Here is a 19,248-nt window from a genome sequence, read left to right on the forward strand (position 1 = left end):
GAGCCCACGCAGGAGCAGGGGGTCTGGGGGGAGCTGCCGCCCGTGGGGGACCCGTGCTGGAGCAGTTTGCTTCTGGGGGATGGACCCGGAGGTACGGAGCCATATGGGAGCACTTCTTGAAGAGCTGCTGCCTCTGGCCAGCCCCCTGCAGGCTCAGTTTGGGAAGGACGGCATCCCATGGGAGGGACCCCTCGGGGAGCAGGGGCAGGGGGTGACCGAGAAGGAGCGGTGGAGATGAAGAGTCAGGGACTGACCGCAGCCCCCATTCCCCTGTTCCCCTGCACTACTCAGGGGGAGGTGGTGCAAGAGGGTGGATATGGGGAAGGTGGTTTGTTTCTTTGCTTTGTTTCTCACTTCTCTAGCCTGTTAGTAATAGGCAATAAATTTTATTATCTCCCTATTCTGAATGTTTTGCCCATGACAATAATTGTTAAATGATCTCCCTATCCTTATCTCAATCCTTGAGCACTTTCCATCGTATTTTCTCCCCCTTACCCCTTTGAGGAAGGTGAGTGAGAGAGCAGCTAAGGTGTAACTTGGCTGCCCACCCGAGTGAAACCACTACGGGCTCATGTTCTGAGTGTTATTTTTTATCAATAAAAAATATGAATCAGAATCAAACACACTCATAAAAACACCAGTCCTTGAGGAGAAAAAATGAGACACAGGGAACCAAAGCGCCTTATTTCCGCGGAACGCCTCCAACAGCAGCAGCCGCTGCCTGACACCTGCCGGCCATGAGGCAGCGCAGCACTCCCCGGCCCGCCCGCCGCCCGCCTCCCCCCTCAGCTTCAGCGGCCGCGCCGGGTTCCGGCCCGGAGCGTGGGGGCCGCCCAAAGCCGGGCGGAAGCGGCGCCGCGCCGGAGCCGCGCGGGCGGGAGGCGCATGCGCGGGCGGGCGGGGCCGCGCCTGGGTTCCTGCCTGGCGCCGCAGCTCCGGCGCGGGGCGGCCCGCAGGTAACGGCCGCGCCGCTCCTAACGGCCGCGGGGCCCGGGCGGGGCCTCCCGGGGGGGGGTGGGATGGCCGCCCTGAGGCGGCTCCGTGCCCCGCCGGGCGTGGGGCTGCTCGGCCCCCCGCTGTGGCTATGGGGCGGCGGAGGGAGAGGGCCTCCCCGTCAGGGCACGGCGCGGGGCAGGTGTGGGAGATGGGTGTTCGCTCCTCGGCGGGTCTTGGGGTGGCCCTGTGGGGAAACGGGGGTTGGACGCGGTGATCCTCGGGGGTCCCCTCCGACTGTTTGTATTCTGTGGTTTTCTACGCGAACACGCACATAATGTAGTGACACGAGAGCTCATACTTACAGGAGAACCTATAACGAGGTGTGTTTTGCTTGCAGCAGTGCTGACCGGTTTCTTTTGGGGGGGGATGGGGTTACAGTTCCAGCCGAAGAAACGAACTCGATCTACATGTGCTTCACTACTCCTTGGAAGAATGACAGATGACAAAGACGTGCTTCGAGATGTGTGGTTTGGCCGAATACCAACCTGCTTCACGCTGTATCAGGATGAGATAACCGAAAGGGAAGCTGAGCCTTACTATGTGAGTATAACAACGGCAGCGTGGATGCTCTGATCCCATACGTGTGTTTGTTTTGTTTAATCTCATGCGTGCTGCGAGATGTGTGGATTTTTATTTTCTTATTCCTGGTACCTTTTGGATGTACCTTATTGCCACGCTGTGTGAGTCACCTCTCTTCAGAGCAGGTTCAAAATTTTAAGTTTGTTTCACCAGTGAGTGTAGGTTACAACAGATAACTAAGGCTTAAAAACATTTACGAAAAAGTCAACAAATAAGCAAAAAGCAAAGGCTGTGTGTACACTCATGGTGAGTTTGTATCTTCTTAGAGATTCTTCAGAAGAAGGGATAGAGCTTGTATGTTGCCTGTCTACACTATAAAATTGTCGAGGCAAGTAGCATAAATACTGCAGCCAGTGTTCTTTATGAATTTCCTCTGCTTGTGGATGACTTCTACTCATTTTCTTCTCTGTAAATGCTAGCAGCTATGAGAAATGTAGTAGGAAAGGCAGCTCAGATGTCTTACCAATACAGTGCTTGGTAAGCTGATGATGCAGACAAGGGTGATGGGTGGATTTGAGCTGTAAATTGAAATGCTTTCTGTAATCACGTGGATGTTGATTTATAGCATGCTATGCAGTTTTCATCCTTTCTGTACTTTACAGACATTTGGTTAGTAGACAGTATTGGCTGTTTCAGAGAAACTTAAGTTTAAAAAGTACCAAGTATGTGAGAGGAAGAAACTTATGCTAAGAATTTAAGTGATTCTGAAATCCTTGAATCTTGTCATATTTTATGCTTTTTGGAAGATATTACTGGATAGAATAGTGTTGAATTAATAGCATCTTTGGTTTCTGATTTCCCTGTGTGCTTTGTGTGGTTTTTAGTAACTTAATAAAGCATTAATGCTTTTCGTTCAGTGATGATAGTGTTCAGCTCTCTATGCCTTAAATTCACCACTGGTGAAGCGGAAGTACTTTTATGTTGTGTGCTTGACCTGTTGCCCAATGCTTCTGAACTGGCTAGAAGTCTCTGATCTAACTTCTATAAAATATATATATTTTAAAATACATATGTGCATAGTGTGTAAGAGTTACGTAAAAGGCACAAGCCTGAGTTCAGAGACATGCAATCTTAATCTGTTTAACATCAGCATGAAAACCCTGAAGCCATGTTATCTTCACAGTGAGGCCAACTTTCGAAGCCTAGAAGATAGATTTAAGATGGTAGTGTTTCTTTTACTTACTGCTCTTGAAGTGTGCACAGAAAATCTCAGGGCTTAATTCTCTCTTTTTGCAAAACCTGGTTATTCATAGGTCAGAATTCTTAAATGTTAGATTTTTCCCTCTTGCAGGTCATGTTGGAGCTGATAGTTGAAGTTTTGCTGCTTGAAGGGACCAAAGATGAATAATAGTAAAAGGTTGAATAGCAATCAAGGTTTTATATCTGGATTGAGTTCTTGTAGTTTCAGTGTGCATCTGCATTAATGTACTAGTTTGGATCTGGAGTGTGTTTGTGAAGCAAGCCTGTGTTATTTCCAGTTACTCTGCCAAGGTTTGTATCGCACATCTGTCTTGGAGCGCACAAGCTGAGTCTTTTTCCCGTGCAGCTGAAGCAGAAGATGTACTTTGGGCCTGCGATCAATGTGTTCCAGCTGCTAATGGGTGGTCAGTGTATGGAATCAAACTGGAGCTGAATTGAAATGGAAAACAAACAAAAAGCATATGTAGTGAACGTTCCCAGCCCTTGACACCAGTCGTTCTACTTCATACATCTCATCTTATCAGTATTTATTGAAGTAGATAAAGCCGCTGTGTTCTGGATTGCTTTCCGTGAACAGGGAGGAAATTCTGGCATCATGAAGTTAAGAGGAAGAAAACTTCTGTTCTGAGAAACTTGCTTTGTGAAGGCAAAGGAAGACATAGGGAGAGAGGTTAGAAAAATAAACTAGAATCTGCGTGATCGATTTCAGTTTGAGTTGTGTGGTAGGAGACCCTTGGCTGCTAGATACATTAGAACAGCACAGGAATGAGACGTGCTTACAACACAGTATGGCATTGCGTAGGGATAGCAGAGCTCATTTCAAATGATCCATTTTGGAAAGTAATGACATCAAGACTAAGCAGCTCAAGTCAAACACTGCTGTTCCTGCCAGATAGGTATCTGCAGGGAGTTCTTTAAGTGTGCAAGAAATAAAGTACTCATTGGCTGAAATTGATCAGGTGTAAGGAACGAAATTACCACAGAAGGCAGTAAGGGTACTCTGCCCCAGGGACAGCCTCTGCTGGGTCAATCTTTACTCTTTCCAGTGGCAAAAGAATTGTTTTATTAAGAAGTTTGTAACAGCAATATGAAGCCATTCTGGGCTAGCATGCTTTGTTTCTTTTATCCTGCATGCATTGGTGATCAAACCAGTCCAGTTCCTGTTAAATTGGAGTTGTGATTTTACAGTGTTTTGCATGTAAAAAGGTGTTTCCTTCTGCAGCAAAACCCGGGAAGATAGTTGGGGAGGTACTGTTTTTACATGAAGAATATTTTCCAAGCATTTTCTTAGGCATTAGAATTCCTCGCATGTTATTTAACTTCTGTGGACAATATTCCTGTTATTATGATTAAATGCTGTAGCAATACCTAGTGTGCAAAAGGAAGGTGTTGCAGCTTGTACAACTAGGGAGATAGTATGTAGTAAACTAGTGGGTTTCATTCTGTCTTGTCACGTTTTTGAAGATTTTTCTTTTCTTAAGATGATGAGTTCTCATCTTATTATTTCAGTTTGCTTTTTTTCCCCTCAACAGTTTTGCATTTTTATTTGGAGTTAAGCTGGGTGTATATAAATTACGTGCATGTTTTTCACAACTCCTTTCCAAAATAAGGTTAGAAATCATAATCAAAAGCAACTGATTGTTGTTGTGTCTTGGTTGTAATCAAGATCTAGTAATTTATCGTTTATTTTAAAATAAACGGCACTAAATAATTCTGTTGGTCAGGGACACTGACTTTTGAATTAAGATATGAGTATGAATTTTAGGTTTTTTCATGTTCTCAAATGCTAGTTTTTTAATTGTTGGCACAGAGTGATCTTTTTATTCAGTCTTCATTACTGTTGCAATGCTCAGCCTGATCCTTACAGGTCATGAACATCAGCTCAGATTCACACCATGTACTGTACTTCAAAGGAGTTCACACCAGCTTTTTGTTTTTATACCAAGTAGGAGAAGACTTGCGAGGAGAGTAAGGCACCGAGCCTCACCTAACATTTTGGGAATCCTTACGCACGCTTAAGGAATTTACCCACTATTTTAGAATTCCCTTCAGGCTTCTTAAAAGTCGATCCCTTCTATAGGACAAGACATTTTTAGACCCTCTGAGCCACAAAGCTCAACTGGAAGCAGGGTTTTCCATTCATATGTGTTATGCAGCACAGTGAGTGGCAAGCGTTACACCAGTCTGCCACTGATCAGCAGGCGGCGTGGCAGGTTCGATTGCTAGACTACTCGAATCAGAACAAGGATTCTCTTCTGTTTAATTCCCTATGTGTTATCCTGCATTTTCCTATTAGATGTTTTCTATTGTGTGCTATTTATGTTGCTGTCTGTTGATTCTCTATGCTAAACCTACAGTCTATTCATTAGAAACTTTATTCTGATGCTACCTTGTCTGCATATTTGTCTATGCAGTACTGTACTTATGCAGTACTATACAGTACTATAAGGTCACTTAACTTGCTCTGAGCATCCTGTCTTTTAGCGTATTATGTAGTGATGTATCAGTCTCACACTCAAATTGCAGTTGTTACATTGCTTGCAATGTGATGTGAGTTGGATGTGTTTGGTTTTCATAGCTTTATTCTAGCCTTTAGCAGGAAGTCTGCTCATGCAAGGTTATTTGTCACACATATGCTAAAAAAGCAATTAAGCAAATCTGACCTAGTGGAGCGAGCTTAATTTGAGTTAACATCTCTTGTCATGAGATCACGTGTTGTTTTTAATGCATTAGGTTTTACAGCCCTATACTGAGATTTACCTTATCACTGAACCATGGCCATTCATGCCCAGCATCCAGAAATACTGCTGTAGCATAATCAAAGGGTGAAGGGGTGTGGGCTCGTTGACCTTCATGGACTGGCTTAGGAGTCCATGGGGGAGCAGCGAAAGAATTTGTGGAAGAGATGTCATTCTGGTGAACATGACTTTGCCTGAAAGGAAGGCTCCCGTCATGTGGCTAAAGTGTTGGAAAAGCTTACAATAATCTAGGAAGTAAACAGTTACGTAGAATTCCATTTTCTATATAGAGGCCTCCGTAAAGGATTTAGCGTGATTTGGCTGTTGGAGAGATTGACTGACGCCCAGCGTGTTGTTACATATATGAATTTTTTTTTCCTAAATATTTTTAGTATCTTTCCTCTGGAAATACTCAGTAAATGCCTTTAAAGATTACAGGATTTTGAAGAAAAATGTTTTGTGTCCACTGATGTCTTTTACCAAGTCCATACTGGTAAAAACTGCCACAATTAGTGGCAAAGGGATATTAAAAGGGGTAACAAAATGAAGATGTCTTTAAATTTATGGTTTTAAAGTTTTTTAAACTGATCTAATATGCTTTTAAATCTCTAGGATAATTAAAGCTAGAAAAATGTGAAAGAATCCAGTTCTATCGTCTTCTATGGAAGGGGAAGACTAAAGTAGAAGAGGTGGGAAGACCAAAAAAGCCCCTAAAAGAATACCGTTCTGAAGACTTAAGCTGCAAAGGGATATTTGTAGTTTGAGAACACTACGAAATCTCATGATGATTGGTACTAAAAATTGCTAGCTGTATTACTTTCAGTTGACATAAATTAGGCATGTGATTTAAAAAGATGGACAAAAATGCACTGTTGAGATAATGTTGAAAGTATTTAAGTACTGATCTGAACATTATCAGTATACCCCTTTGGCAGGGGCACCGAGAGTTCAGAAGGTGCTGCAAATCATAGAGTTATAGAATGTCTTGGGTTGGAAGGGACCTTAAAGATCATCTAACTCCAACCCCCCTGCCATAGGCAGGGACACCACCTGCTAGATCAGGTTGGCCAAGGCCCCATCCAGCCTGGCCTTGAACACCTCCAGGGATGGGACATCCACACCTTGGCAAAAAATGCTCAGCATCTCTGAAAAACAAGTGGTCCCTTTTAATCCAATTAACTTGGGTTTTGTGCTTCAAGTAGGCACATCGGGAATGTTGGCAGCGTTCTGTTAGATTCAATGAAATGCTGTTTAATTACTGTTTGTGATCTCTGATTATGTTGAAATAGAAACTAAGTTGTTCTTCCACGCTTCAGACTGGATTTAAATATTTTACAAAGGAAGTTGGGTATGCAGTTTGAAGGCTTATGTCAAATACTATTGCAATCACTAATGTTTTAATAATGTATTTATCCATTCCCGTATGGCTGTGCCACCCGCAGCATGCTGAAAACCTGGTTTTGTAGCAGTCCAAATGGGTCTGTCTCTCATCAGAATGTATCAGTATTAATTTAACTGCAAATATATCCCAGAAATAACATGGATTTATTACCAAAAATACTTGGTTTTGATCACAGTTGCCTGGATTATGTTGCCTCAGGAACTATCGCTGTAGATCTGTAGAATTAACTTAATAAAGTATAAGATTATTGTCATTCAGGTCTTTGAGGTACTGAACAATTCTCGTGTGTGTAAATGACTTCACTGTATTTATAAAGGTTGTTCACCTTTTAAAACTGAAGGCTGTGTTCTATTAATTTGCTGAATTAGATTCTTTTGAAAGAAAGTAAAAGCAATGTAATGATGGTAATACGAACAACAAACTGTTTGAAAAGGGAAAAATGCTGACTGAATTTTGGTTATGAAAATGAGTACTTGTTACAGACTTACTAATTTAGTAAATTTTATGTATACTTAAAGCATCTGTGTTTTTTTTCTTTCAGTTGCTTTTGCCAAGAATAAGCTACTTGACACTGGTAACAGACAAAGTGAAGAAACATTTTCAGAAAGTTATGAGACAAGAAGAAATTAATGAAATATGGTTTGAATATGAAGGTACACCACTGAAGTGGTGAGTTTAACTTTGTACCTTTACTCAATTTATTTTGTAAAGAGATAACAAGTTTAGCACAGTGTCAGCACTTTCCCTGAGCTAACAACTTCAATGGGTTTCAAAGAAGGCAAAGGAGGAGAAAGGTAGGAAAAACGTTGTTCAACATTAAACTTTCTTCATTTTTTTCCCCCAAACATACTTTTAATTATTCTGCTTGTACTTAACTGTATATATAAAGACAGAGGGGGTGCTGCACCCGTTGATTTTGGATTTTGTTCTGGTTGTTACCGTAACATGAAACAGCTGCATTTTTGGCTTTACTATTTCTTGCTGTAGAATCACCAAAGAAATCTTTGTTTAGCTTATTCTGCATTCTTAAGACACATGCTAACACAAAAGTATTATTTCTGGAGTCTGAATACAAATAGGATTTTCTGCTTACAGATAAAATGTGTAAGCTTCACTTTTCACTGGTGTGACGACTGCTTGTGCTTTAAAACAGATAAAAATCATGCTGATGCATAGGCTCTTGTCTGTTTAGCTTTATTGAAATAATTGCTGTTAATTCTATTTTTGTTCTGTTGTGTTGTCTATAAGAAATATGTCCCTTTCTGAAGGGCTAGAAAACCAGACTGCCGTTGTTTAATGTAATTTTTTTTATAACTACTGTACGTCAGATTTTTTTTTTTCCTATTTCTGCTACAAGTTCTGAAGAAAACATTCTGAGAGCTGCAGTGTTGGCTGGGCTCTGTACACACACTGTCAGTTCTCCAGCAAGTACTTAGTGTTTTGAATCTCTTTTCATTTCCTGTATCATAATAGGAAAGAGAACTAACAGTGACTGTTCTAGCTTCTTGAAATTGGGTAGAAAAGATTAAAACTGATTTTTTTTTTAAATTTCTACATGAATTTAGTGTGAGTTATCTTGTGATTAGCAAGCGTTATTACATCGTTAGTGCGTTTAGACTTGGTGGTGCAGGAATTTCCTTCTAGTCTTTTGTTTCTTTGAAACTAAACTACTGTAAACCTTGAAAAAGTGTTGTTTTGTTGTTTTCTTCAGAAAAGCATAAAAACTAGCTTTTTTCATATTTTCGTAACTGGCTGGTAAAACCAGCTTTAGACATCTTTGTAAAATGTCTGGAATTTAACAATAATTGGTTTCTTTGGGTTCCATAAGTAATCTTGAGTTATGATGGTTACTGTCTAACAGCAAGGTACTAAGTTGGTCCCGGCATGTTCATAACCTTAGGTAGGTAATGACAGGTAACCTTAAAAATTTTCACTGAAGCTGTCTGCAACAGGAAAGAAAGGCTTTTTATTTCAGCCAAAATTAGCTCTGTGTTTTCATGTTTTCAGGTACCAGGATAATTTAATTAAAAAATAATAATAATTGCAGTTATGGAATATAATTATAGAATATTGGTAATATAATTATATATATTATATAAGTAATATAATTATAGAATGATAAATTTAGAATTAGGTAGAGTTAGTAAACTAAAGGAATGTTGAAGTGAAAATAATATAATTATTGTCTTCTATGCTGTGATCATTTAAAAATAAGCATATGCTGCCAGGAGCAGCTCCACTGATTCCTGTAGAGTTGCTTTCCTCAGGAAAATTTTATCTGCAACCCATTCTTTTAGAATGTGGTAATCCCATGAGTAGCTGAAGTTTATTCCATGGAAGACAGAAATATCAGAATGGAGAATTAGATTGAGTTAGTAGTTTGTAGAGAAAAAATAGCAGGTCATTAACGCTTGATTTCTTTAACTTCTGCATTCAGAATCCAACAAAACTTGATTGTAGGATTTCTTATTCTAATTACTTGGTTTACACCATATGGTCGTACTTCTTGCAATCTGTGCTGTTTCATACCTGGCTGGGATATAGCGCTTGTCTTTCTGGCTGCAGCTCTTCTGTTTTGCAGCAAGTCTGGAATAAGTCTGAAACAGTTTCAGCTTCATTCTCTGAAGCACTCAGAACAAACTTCTGGAAGAGAGTGCTGCTCTCCAGGCCCGGAGTTGCAGGGGGTGCCTGGGACCTTGCACCGAAGTTGTTAGGGGTAGGGGAAGATGGGTTCGTGTGTGCTGATGGAGGGTCTGTGTCGCCAGCTTAAGGAGTTGCAAGGATTGGTCAGCAGACTGCATAGCAGCAGAGATTACAAAAAGGAAATGGATCAAATCTTCTCAGACACGGTGCAGTTACATGAGATTAAACCAATAACTACACTGAAGAGGGTGCAGGCAGAATCTGTGTTTATTGGATTTGGAAAATAGTCTCCCAAGATGGTAAAGAGCTAGACTCTGCTTGTCAAAAAGTTTCAGATAAGCCTCCCCAGACAGCAAGTAAGGTTGGCAGATGGAGGCGGGGCTCCATCCACTGTTGGAGGGAGTCTCTAAACACTATCACTGCTTCCTTTCATTGTGGATGTGATGTTCAGGTCACTCTGATCCTTCCTTCGGAGCTTCCGGCCCCTTGTCTGCAACAGCAGGTGGAGAAGGAGCCTGTGTTTTCTTGCAAGAGGAAAATCAGGCCTCTGATTTTCCCAACGTTGTTAGTCTCCATTCACCACTCCAATGACCCATCTTCTGTGCAGATGGGGGTATAGGCTCTTTTCTCTGCAAGGCCTTGGTGAAGATGCCATCAATCTTTCATCTTCCCAGTCCACTGGCCTCTTCTTGCAGCTCAGATGGGTGACAGCTCCTCCATCAACACATGCTTCCTGTGGGCAGGGACATCACCTTTGCTTGCCCCAGCCCTCAGGAGAGGTCCCAAGCACTCCTGGCAGCTTGAGACCTGGGGAGCTGCATCTTTCCCCAGGAGCTCAGCCTGAGTGGAGGCCTCTGATAGAGGTAGTTTCTTCAGTGGGTGCTGGGGGAGGGCATCCTGTACTTTGTTACCATCCTTGAGCACTTGCGCATGACTTCAGCAGAGTGTCTGTCACCCTTTCTGTGAATTGTGCTCTAGGCTTGGCAGTTGCATGGGTGTCTCTCTAGCACCAACTGAACGGGTGCTTGACCCTGCCTGGTCAGGAATTGCCTGAAGACAAAAGGCCAAAGCAATGTTTGATCAGGAATAGCTGGAATATTGCTTGAAAATGGTAGAGTTTGCATAGAAGTGTGTGTTTCTTACTGAGTGCTAAAGAACAAGGTGAGAATATTTATTTTTCTATGCAGGCATTGTTTCCCTCAATGACATACACGTTAGTTCACAGAAATACCCAAACACAAGATGGGGGGGCTCTCGATACATATAATACCCCAGTTCTGGAGCATAGGATATCTGGTTTTTGGTTTTGTCCTGGATTTTATCAGTTCGTGTGATGCAAATCTTACTGAATTACCACTAAAAATTATTCTGGTATGAAAACAACCTGCCAGCTCATGCTGTCATACTCTGTATTCCTGTAAATATTGTCCTGGGTCCAGAAGGAAGTTTTTAGAGAGTAGTCATTCATTGTCCTTACTACCCATCTATCACTTTCAAAAGGTTTTTATGTTCTTGAAGCTGTGTTTTCCAGGGCACCTCTCACACCTTGAAACCACCTTCTGTGGAATAACAAAAGCAGTAATAAATTGACAGTGGCTGGAAGTCAGTGCTGTTATACATTTATAGATTGAATACTTTGCAGAACCAATCATTATTCCATCAATTCTTTTCTTTAAACAAGACTTGTGGTCTCTTAGACGTTTTCTCTTTGTTATTTCCTCCATTTTACCTCTGAGAAAGTTACAGACAGTCTGCCTGGCTTCCACTTCAGTTAACACCAGTTTGATTTCAACAGTTTAGTTGGTTGGGTTGTTTGTTTTTCTAATATTACCTTTGTGGGCTGGATGTTTCCTTTAGCTGCTGTCCTGTTTATTTTCGGTTTTCTTTGGCAGAGGCAAGTCTTTAAAGGCCTGGGTTTGTGGATTATTATTTTTAAATTTTCTTGGTTACTGTAGGTTCTAGAAAGCACTTGCATGTTTCTTTAATTATAGTGAATATTTTTCAAATACAAGTTCAGAAACAGCATTGAAGCAGTACCACTGGAAGCAAGACGTAATGAGGGAATACTGGCCCTTGGCACAAGGTAGATGTGCTCTTAAGAACAGGGTGAGGGAATGTTACTCTTTTTCATCATATCTACAAATAGACATTTCCTCTTCTATTCCCAATTTTCCTCTTTGTGCTTCCCTTAATCCTCTATTCTGGTTAAGAAAACATTTTATGATGAAGGATATATATTAAAAAAAATAGTTTTGGTATTATATGGAGCGCTATTGTTTCCAGACTCTTAAAAAATGCTTGTAACTATATATCAAAAGTAAGTGAAATGCAGCATTATGTACTGTAAGGCATTACTTAAGGCTTCTCTTGGCTTCAGATTAAATGCCAGCGTGAACTGGAGTTCTGTACCAGGGGAAGTCTTACCTGTCAGGACTGCTTTACTCGTGCTGTGAACCTTACGCTTAATGGAAGGCTACACTTCCGAATAGAAAGTGATTTCTCTCCTGGTCTACTGTCATCATGAATCTCATGTGTTCAGCTGTGGCGCAAAGAGAATTTAGCACTTGCCTCATTCAAAATAAAAAGCATATCAGCTGTGCAAAACACAAGCATTTTAGTGAGGAAAGCTTGAGTACATTAACTTTATTTTGTAATCTGTGCTGGGTGGAAGATACAAATGTAGGCCAAAAACGGTTTGGTGTCTTTTTTGTAGCTATTTTGTTGTGTAAATTGAAAGTTATTTTTCATGTAAATCTAATTGTCAAAGAAAATCTGACTTTCATTAAGTAGTTCACCTGGAAAACCACTCTAGCTGAAACCCTGCGGAAGAACTTAAGACAGGATTGACAGTTAGTAGTAAAATGTCCTTGAGCGCTAGCACTGAGTCTGGATAAATGTGGATACGCATTGTTTGTATTCTTTTGCCCATTGTAAGGGGAAGACAGTTATAGATCCTTTTTTGATATACTCTCCTATTCTCTTAAAAAGTTCTGAATGAATAAGTACGAGAATCATGCCGTTATTTTTTTTTTTTAATTTTGCTGTTAAGTGTCTTTGTCGTAGTTTTTGATCTCACCAGTAGAGGGTATTAAAGCACTGTTTGTGTGGGGGTTTAGCGACTCAGGAAATCAGCTCAACACAGGTGCTTTCAGAGCAGTACCCTCTCTGTTACTGTTTTTATGGATTTTTGAATCTTATATTCTTGCCTGGCTCTGCATTCCATGTTCAGTCCTATTTAATTCAGTGGACCTACTGAGTTTATAGCTAAGTGTGTGCTTATCTCTTTGTAGGATCAAAAAACTAAAGGCTTTTTCAGTTTAAGACTTTTTGAAAGATAATGGAGCTTTTTAAGATGCCTTTGGAAGCTTTGTGTATGTAATATACATGACTTACATTGCTGGAGACTCTGTCCCCTTGAAATTCATTAGAAGATAAAAATTTACATTTGGAGGGAGCAGCTTCTTTGTATTTGTCCTTTAGTTCAGAACACCACTGAAATAGGAAAAAATAAAACCAAACAAACTGTAATTAATGTTTTTCATCTCCGTAATTTGATAGGTTAGTGAAGGTGAAGAGATCATCTTGATCAACCCACTTTTTAGCCCTTCTACACATGTCATTTTAAAATTCTAATGCTTATCCTCTGTGATGACATCAGGCAGGTGGGAGAGGGTAGAAATGTTAAAAGTCAGTATGGTATAAACTTCTCATGTCTTTACAGCGTCTGAACATGTCAACTTCTCTGTCAGACCAACTAGTCCTGCTCTTGTTGAGCATTATGATTGAAAATACTGTTTTGAAGGATTCTGCAGAGCAACTGTAGGCTGGTTATGCTGTTGCAAAGCTAGCAGTGTTTTGTGGGCACAGCTTAGAGATCACTGGTTTAGATACTTTGTGAATTCCAGGCTTGATTCTGCTGTAAACTGTAAGTCAGTTATACCTGCCTGTATAATTTTTCTGAATAATAGTACATGTTAAGTCTAGGAGGAAAACAGCTAATTAAGTTATGTAAAAGCAGGCAAGCAAACTGTTATATGTAGAATAAATATAAAAGCTGTGCATTTAATTTAATACCTTTTCATTTTCTAGGCATTACCCGATTGGTTTGCTCTTTGATCTCCATGCATCAAATACAGCCCTTCCTTGGAACATCACAGTGCATTTCAAGGTAAAATTGAAATACACCTTAGTTTAAGATTAATTGAGCATAAGATTACATGAGAATTGAAAACTAGGAAAAAGTTTCATAATTATTCTTATTTTACAAGGAGGAAGATGGTAGGACTTTTTGAAGAGGAGAGTGTGCATTCTTTAGGAATCATCTAATTTTTTGTAAATCTCCACCTATTTTCCCTGAGACTGTATATGCCTTCAAATTACCTTCTTTTGAAAATGATTCTATTATGATCTGAGAATCCAAAATAGTTTTTCAAGATAAGTTATGAGATTGTCGGTACGGTTGAGTTGATAAAAGGGAAGAACTTGCCGTAACGTTTTTAATTCAATCATCTCAAGTTGACTCAAGATTCAGGAGATTGAGAAGTGCTCATCCCTTTAGGCACATTAGTGTAGATGTGAGATACTGCAGAAATCCTTGAAGTCAGTGAGTGCTATCATTCTTTGAAGTTGTACTTCATGTGTGTCCCCTTTAGAGAACTGAGTGAAATTTTTGGTCGTGTGACATTGCTTTGATTACACATTGTAAAACCATTAGGTATGACTTAATAGCACTACTGATCTTTGCTCAGAAGAGTACTTGTGCAGGGTTAGATCTGGTGCGGTATTCTTTCTCTGACATGCATTGAGAAGGTGATGTCAGGTATGTTTTGAAGTCAAAACCACAAGCAGAAATCACGGTATCTAACTGTGAAACGTTATTCTTTTTGTTGTACTGTAGAGAAAATGCAATAGGAAAACTGATCCAAAAGAAAACACTAGGTTAACAAGCTTCACTGTGTGAGATTTGAGATGAAATGAAAAGCATACTGGGAAGCAGTTATGCTGAATGTTCTTGTTCAAACTGTTCCTCTATTGAAGGCGTTTCAGGAAAAATCTTGCAAACAGGAGTAGTCTGATTCTTTTTGGAAGTATGTGTTCTTATAATATGTGCTTTTATGTGTTGAAACTTAAAAATGAGTGAGTTAATGAATCTGAAGACGGGGATGTTTTTGGAACCATTATAATTGCTAGACTTCTGATACGTGCCAAAGAGGTGAGATGAAGAAACTTTCAAACTGTTTTGAAGAAACTGCAGGGTGGCTAGTTTCACAGATTGTGATTTGATTGTTGCACGTTCTGGGAGCTCTGGAAGATAAACTGCGACAAGAAAATGTTGCCGTCCCAAAGCAGAGCCGTCTTGAGAAATAAATTGCACCACCACAGTGATTTTCAGTTTCATGTAGTAATGTAAACTGACCTTAAATGTCCCTATATTGCTGTTTGCCAAGATATCAGCTAATTTAAGTTTGTCTCAAAGGTGTACGTTAAAGATCAACAGAAATAGTGTACTGCTAAGGAAGTGTTATTTTAAAAGCTGATGTAATTTAGTTTTTAAAAATATATAACACCTTGCATTAAGCACCTGCTTAATCTCTCTTCCTGTTTTTGATGTAATTTGAAAGTTTGTTTAAATTAACCCACCTTAATGCTTAAAACGAAAACAAAATTGAAATGTATCAAAGTATGTCAAAATGTTAAAGACGTTTTCATGTGTTATAAATTCTTACAGTTTAAATAGTTTAGGTGTGGGATTGCTACCTGGATTATTCTTTTCATTTGTGTTTAGTTACTCTTCAAAGAGACATATATTTTATTTAACTTTATTAAATAGTATTAGATTTTTCTAGGCTTTAATTTTTGCTGTCATGGCTTTCTCCTTGCTTTTACAAAAGTATACAGTCAACAACAGATAGCTCAAGAACATCAGTAAAGAGTGTTTTTTAACTTTTTGCCTTCCTATCAGTTTTATTTGTTTAAAGTTAAAGACATGACAAGAAAAGATGACAAACTTTTTTGTTCAGCAGAGTTTTGAAAGTTGACAGAAACCTATGATTTTCCTCATGGGTATGATATGCAGTCCAAATAAAGAACGCAATTATTGTTTGTACTTAGATATGAATAAATTGCTTCCTACTTCTGGTATGCAATAAAACATTCATTTGTGCAAAACAGCATTCATTTATATCTCTAGTATGAAGTTGAAATGTAGTTGCCTTAAATAGTCATAGATGAATGAACTTGAGCAGAGTGCTAAGGTCCGTGAGAATCGTGAGAAGACGTAGTCTGGGAAGTTGCTTTTGTTACTGAGGTGTGGCTTTGTGGGAAAGAGGGAAACTTTATCCCTTCCTGTTAAGTTCATCTCATGGAACCCTGCAGCATGCTTAGCACTGTTCCTGTTCTCAGCAGGCTAGCCAGCTCTCCAGATTTTGGGCACTTGGCAGGAGGTGATGAACTGCTCTGGAGATGCTAGTGCTATAGGAGGAGGGAAATCAGATATGCCAGGTGAAAGGCTAAGATTTTTCCTCTGCTGAAACCCTTACCTGCTGACCCCTGCTTCTCCATGCGTGACCTGATGTAGAGGACAAGAGACTCCCATCTGGTTTTGTACAACATCAGCTGTCTTCCTTTCTTGGTTTTCTTAGTTCACAGTAGGGTCAGGTGGAGTGAAAAGGAAGTAAGTGCTTTTCCATGTATTACATAAATAAATTGTGGAGCTGCTGGGAGACATTGTGAAAGCCAGAAGTATACGTTGTTTTTCTTTTAGAAAAGAAAAGGCTACTGAGGGGTAACTAAACACAAACACATGGATGCTTCCCCTGCTGCTGGATATGTTTCTTATGGTCTTTAATACCATATTATTGGTGTAATTTTCTGTAAAATTACCCTAATGCTTACTGTCACAGTATAAACAGGTGTTTCGTGAACTAGAACTGATACATAAGTTTGGGTGGAATGGAGTTATGAAACCAGACTGTTGAAATTACCTGCTATGTTTTTGGAACAGTTTTATGTGAGAAGTTACATAGTGCTCCTGTCTGTACAGATGATACTTTCTTCTTTATGACTAAATTTATGCTGTAAATGTCTACTGATACGTGAAGCAAAACCACTTCAGCTTTCTAAGAAAATCCCAGTCAACCCTTAATAACTTTTCTTTTAAAGATACTGAACATGGAGGGAGTAGGACATCAGTAATGAGAATACTTGAATTAAAGCTGCCTATGGGATCTGTTAAAACTTTTTGCAGATCTCATCCTTGCATAGCCAGGGGTGGCTACCAGCTTGCTTACAGTTGTCTCTTTCTTCAGGGAGCTGAGTCAAGTTGTTTACATTTCACTTCTATTTCCCAAGTAGGCAAGTAGAATTCAAAAACAAACAATAAAAAAAAGAGCATGTGTTATATATTTAAATACATTTTTTTTTCCTCTGTGTCCTAATTCGTATCAGTGGGGATGCCATATTTTTTGTTGGTAGTCTCATGTGGGTGAAATAGTTTGCTGTCCCTAAATAGATGTAGCAGTGTTTTCTGAGTTGGAGTTTCTACGCTCAGTTTTTTCAGCTTCTACTCATAAAACTGAATAGAAATGTGCCAGTATTTTTCCTCTACAGGAAAGAGACAGCACTGAAATCATAAGAATGTTTTCTAGTCTTCTAGTGGGTTATCCTTTAGAAGCAGGGAAAACGAATGATCCTATACCTTTGTACTACTTTCCTCTAGCTTAGCTAGTTGTGATAAGTTTCAGGTATCTCCTTGCTATTCTGCAGACCACACTGTGTGTGTTCTCTGGAACACACTCCCAAGGAGTGACATTCTCTGTCATTTGAAATTTGTTGGAGGAAAGTCAGCATGTTGATAGAAAAACTCATATATATAAAAAATAAAACAAAAAAACAAAAACAAAAACAAACCTGCAGTTCAACACTTAGACACGTGTAACAAAATAGTTCTTATATTTGTTGTTTTCTCAAAGTTGGCTAAACTTTAATTTTTAAACTGAAAGTCAGCTTCTAGGTTCCTGTATTACTTGGCTTTAGGTACATTCATTGTTTTATCTTTTTTTGAGGGATGCCAGTGTCTTGCTTTAAATTTTACCACGTAAAGAACTTGTTTGATCTTAAAGTGTACTATTTCTGACTGTTATTTTTTTTTCTCTGGATTTGTTACCAGCATTTACTTTATTTGAGCAAGTTAGTTAAACTTCTAAAAGTATTTTACAGGCTTTTACAGATGTCAGCTGGCAACTAACAATCCCAGTAATGTGTTCCATTCATCTTGGAACCCAATATGTTTAAATACTCAGCTTTGTAGGAGAGAAAGGGAGTGAGCTCTGCTCTGGAAAGAGCTTTTCTTTCTTTTCTGTCCTCTTTAATGGCTTTATGTGTCATCCTCATATAAGAAACGAGCTTTATCTACATCCTTAGATTTCTAGTCAACTGTGTCCATTAGTCCTAGGTAACAATAGCACCCCTTTTGCAAGTCAGGCAGCAGCCTGTGTATACTTTCAAGGAAAAAGGTATTGGCAGTCTTCTTTTCCCATTACATTCCTGTTTTTGCAAGATAATTCATCCTTTTGATTCCAGAGTCTGGGTTTGCTATCATAAAGAGAAGCCACTGTATGAAATGTTCAGCCTAGAGAAGAGAAGACTTGGGTGGGGAGGTAATCTTATCAATGCTTGTAAATACCTGATGGGACGATGCAAGGAGGATGGAGCCATGTTCTTGGCAATGGTGCCCTGTGCAACAGGCAACGGGCACAAACTGGAACACAAGGGGTTCTCTCTGAACATCAGGAAACAATTCTTTGTTGTGAGGGTGACTGAGCACTGGAACAGGTTGCCCAGAGAGGTTGTGGAGAGCTACAGAACTGGTCTTGGGCAAGCAGCTCTGGGTGTCCCTGCTTGAGCAGGGGGTTGGACCAGATGGCCTCCAGAGATCCCTTCCAATCTTATGATTATGTGATTATCTTGTGATTATGAAATTCCATTATTTAATTCCTAACTCTATTCAATAACCTAATGAAGGGGCAGCTATTGTTCTGGTCCTTCAGAATTCCCTTCAAGTAAGGCCATTCCCAACTCTTTCATATTGCCAGCTGTTAGTAGTTTTTAGATATTTTGAGTTCCCATAGTCTGAAGCAGTCTTTCTTTTTTTTCCTGATTTTTGTGGAGGAGGGAAGGTATGGGTTTCTCCAGCAATATATTGCTCCTATTGCGACTTGTTAACTGTGTTGTAAAAGCCTTTGAAAAATACCCCATTATATGTATTTTTAAAAAGGTTTTGATAGGCCTCAGAAAAACTTTTCTAAATAGCCAATTTGTACTGGGTTAAGAGAAAAGGTCCTCTTGTGCAATAACAGATGAGAAATAAAGTATAAAAGTATGTGGCAAGCCCATGTTACAAAGGGGAGTACTAATGATGCCACTCTGATTTGGTTCTGGGGGTTTGTGCTGTTTGGCACAGTCATAAGCAGCTATGAAAAGGGGATGAATAAGGAAGGGATAAAACAAGATGGGTTTTTAGACACTTGAAAACTAAAGATGGCGAATTTGTGATACTGAATGCCTGTATTATAGGATGGCAATTGATACTGTCAATAAAAGAAAAATCAGGGAAAGAACAACTCTACAGTATATCAACATCATGATATTAGTTAATATCCAAAGGGATCTGTTTTGTACCTGAACAAGATT

The 19,248-nt window shown here is 39.6% G+C and overlaps 1 protein-coding gene across 6 annotated transcripts in view; it reads left to right on the top strand.

Annotated features, from left to right (window-relative positions):
* Nucleotides 1-822: 822 nt before the first annotated feature.
* ATG5 (autophagy related 5) overlaps nt 823-19,248 on the top strand; it is an 80,475-nt gene continuing 62,049 nt past the window's right edge. For 2 of the 6 annotated variants that reach the window (XR_010830431.1, XM_066994461.1), the window contains exons 1-4: nt 823-956; nt 1,375-1,536; nt 7,457-7,584; nt 13,648-13,726. Coding sequence is in view for 5 of the 6 variants with exons in the window: in XM_066994461.1 (XP_066850562.1) it covers nt 1,429-1,536; nt 7,457-7,584; nt 13,648-13,726 (315 nt within the window). In the remaining variant the exon portion in view is untranslated. Of the gene's footprint in view, nt 957-991; nt 1,136-1,374; nt 1,537-6,125; nt 6,305-7,456; nt 7,585-13,647; nt 13,727-19,248 lie in introns of those variants that run through there. The other 4 variants (XM_066994460.1, XM_066994463.1, XM_066994464.1 and 1 more) reach the window with 4 other exon arrangements.

The sequence above is a fragment of the Anser cygnoides genome, chromosome 3 (assembly GCF_040182565.1).
Source record: "Anser cygnoides isolate HZ-2024a breed goose chromosome 3, Taihu_goose_T2T_genome, whole genome shotgun sequence".
Taxonomy (NCBI): Eukaryota; Metazoa; Chordata; class Aves; order Anseriformes; family Anatidae; genus Anser; species Anser cygnoides.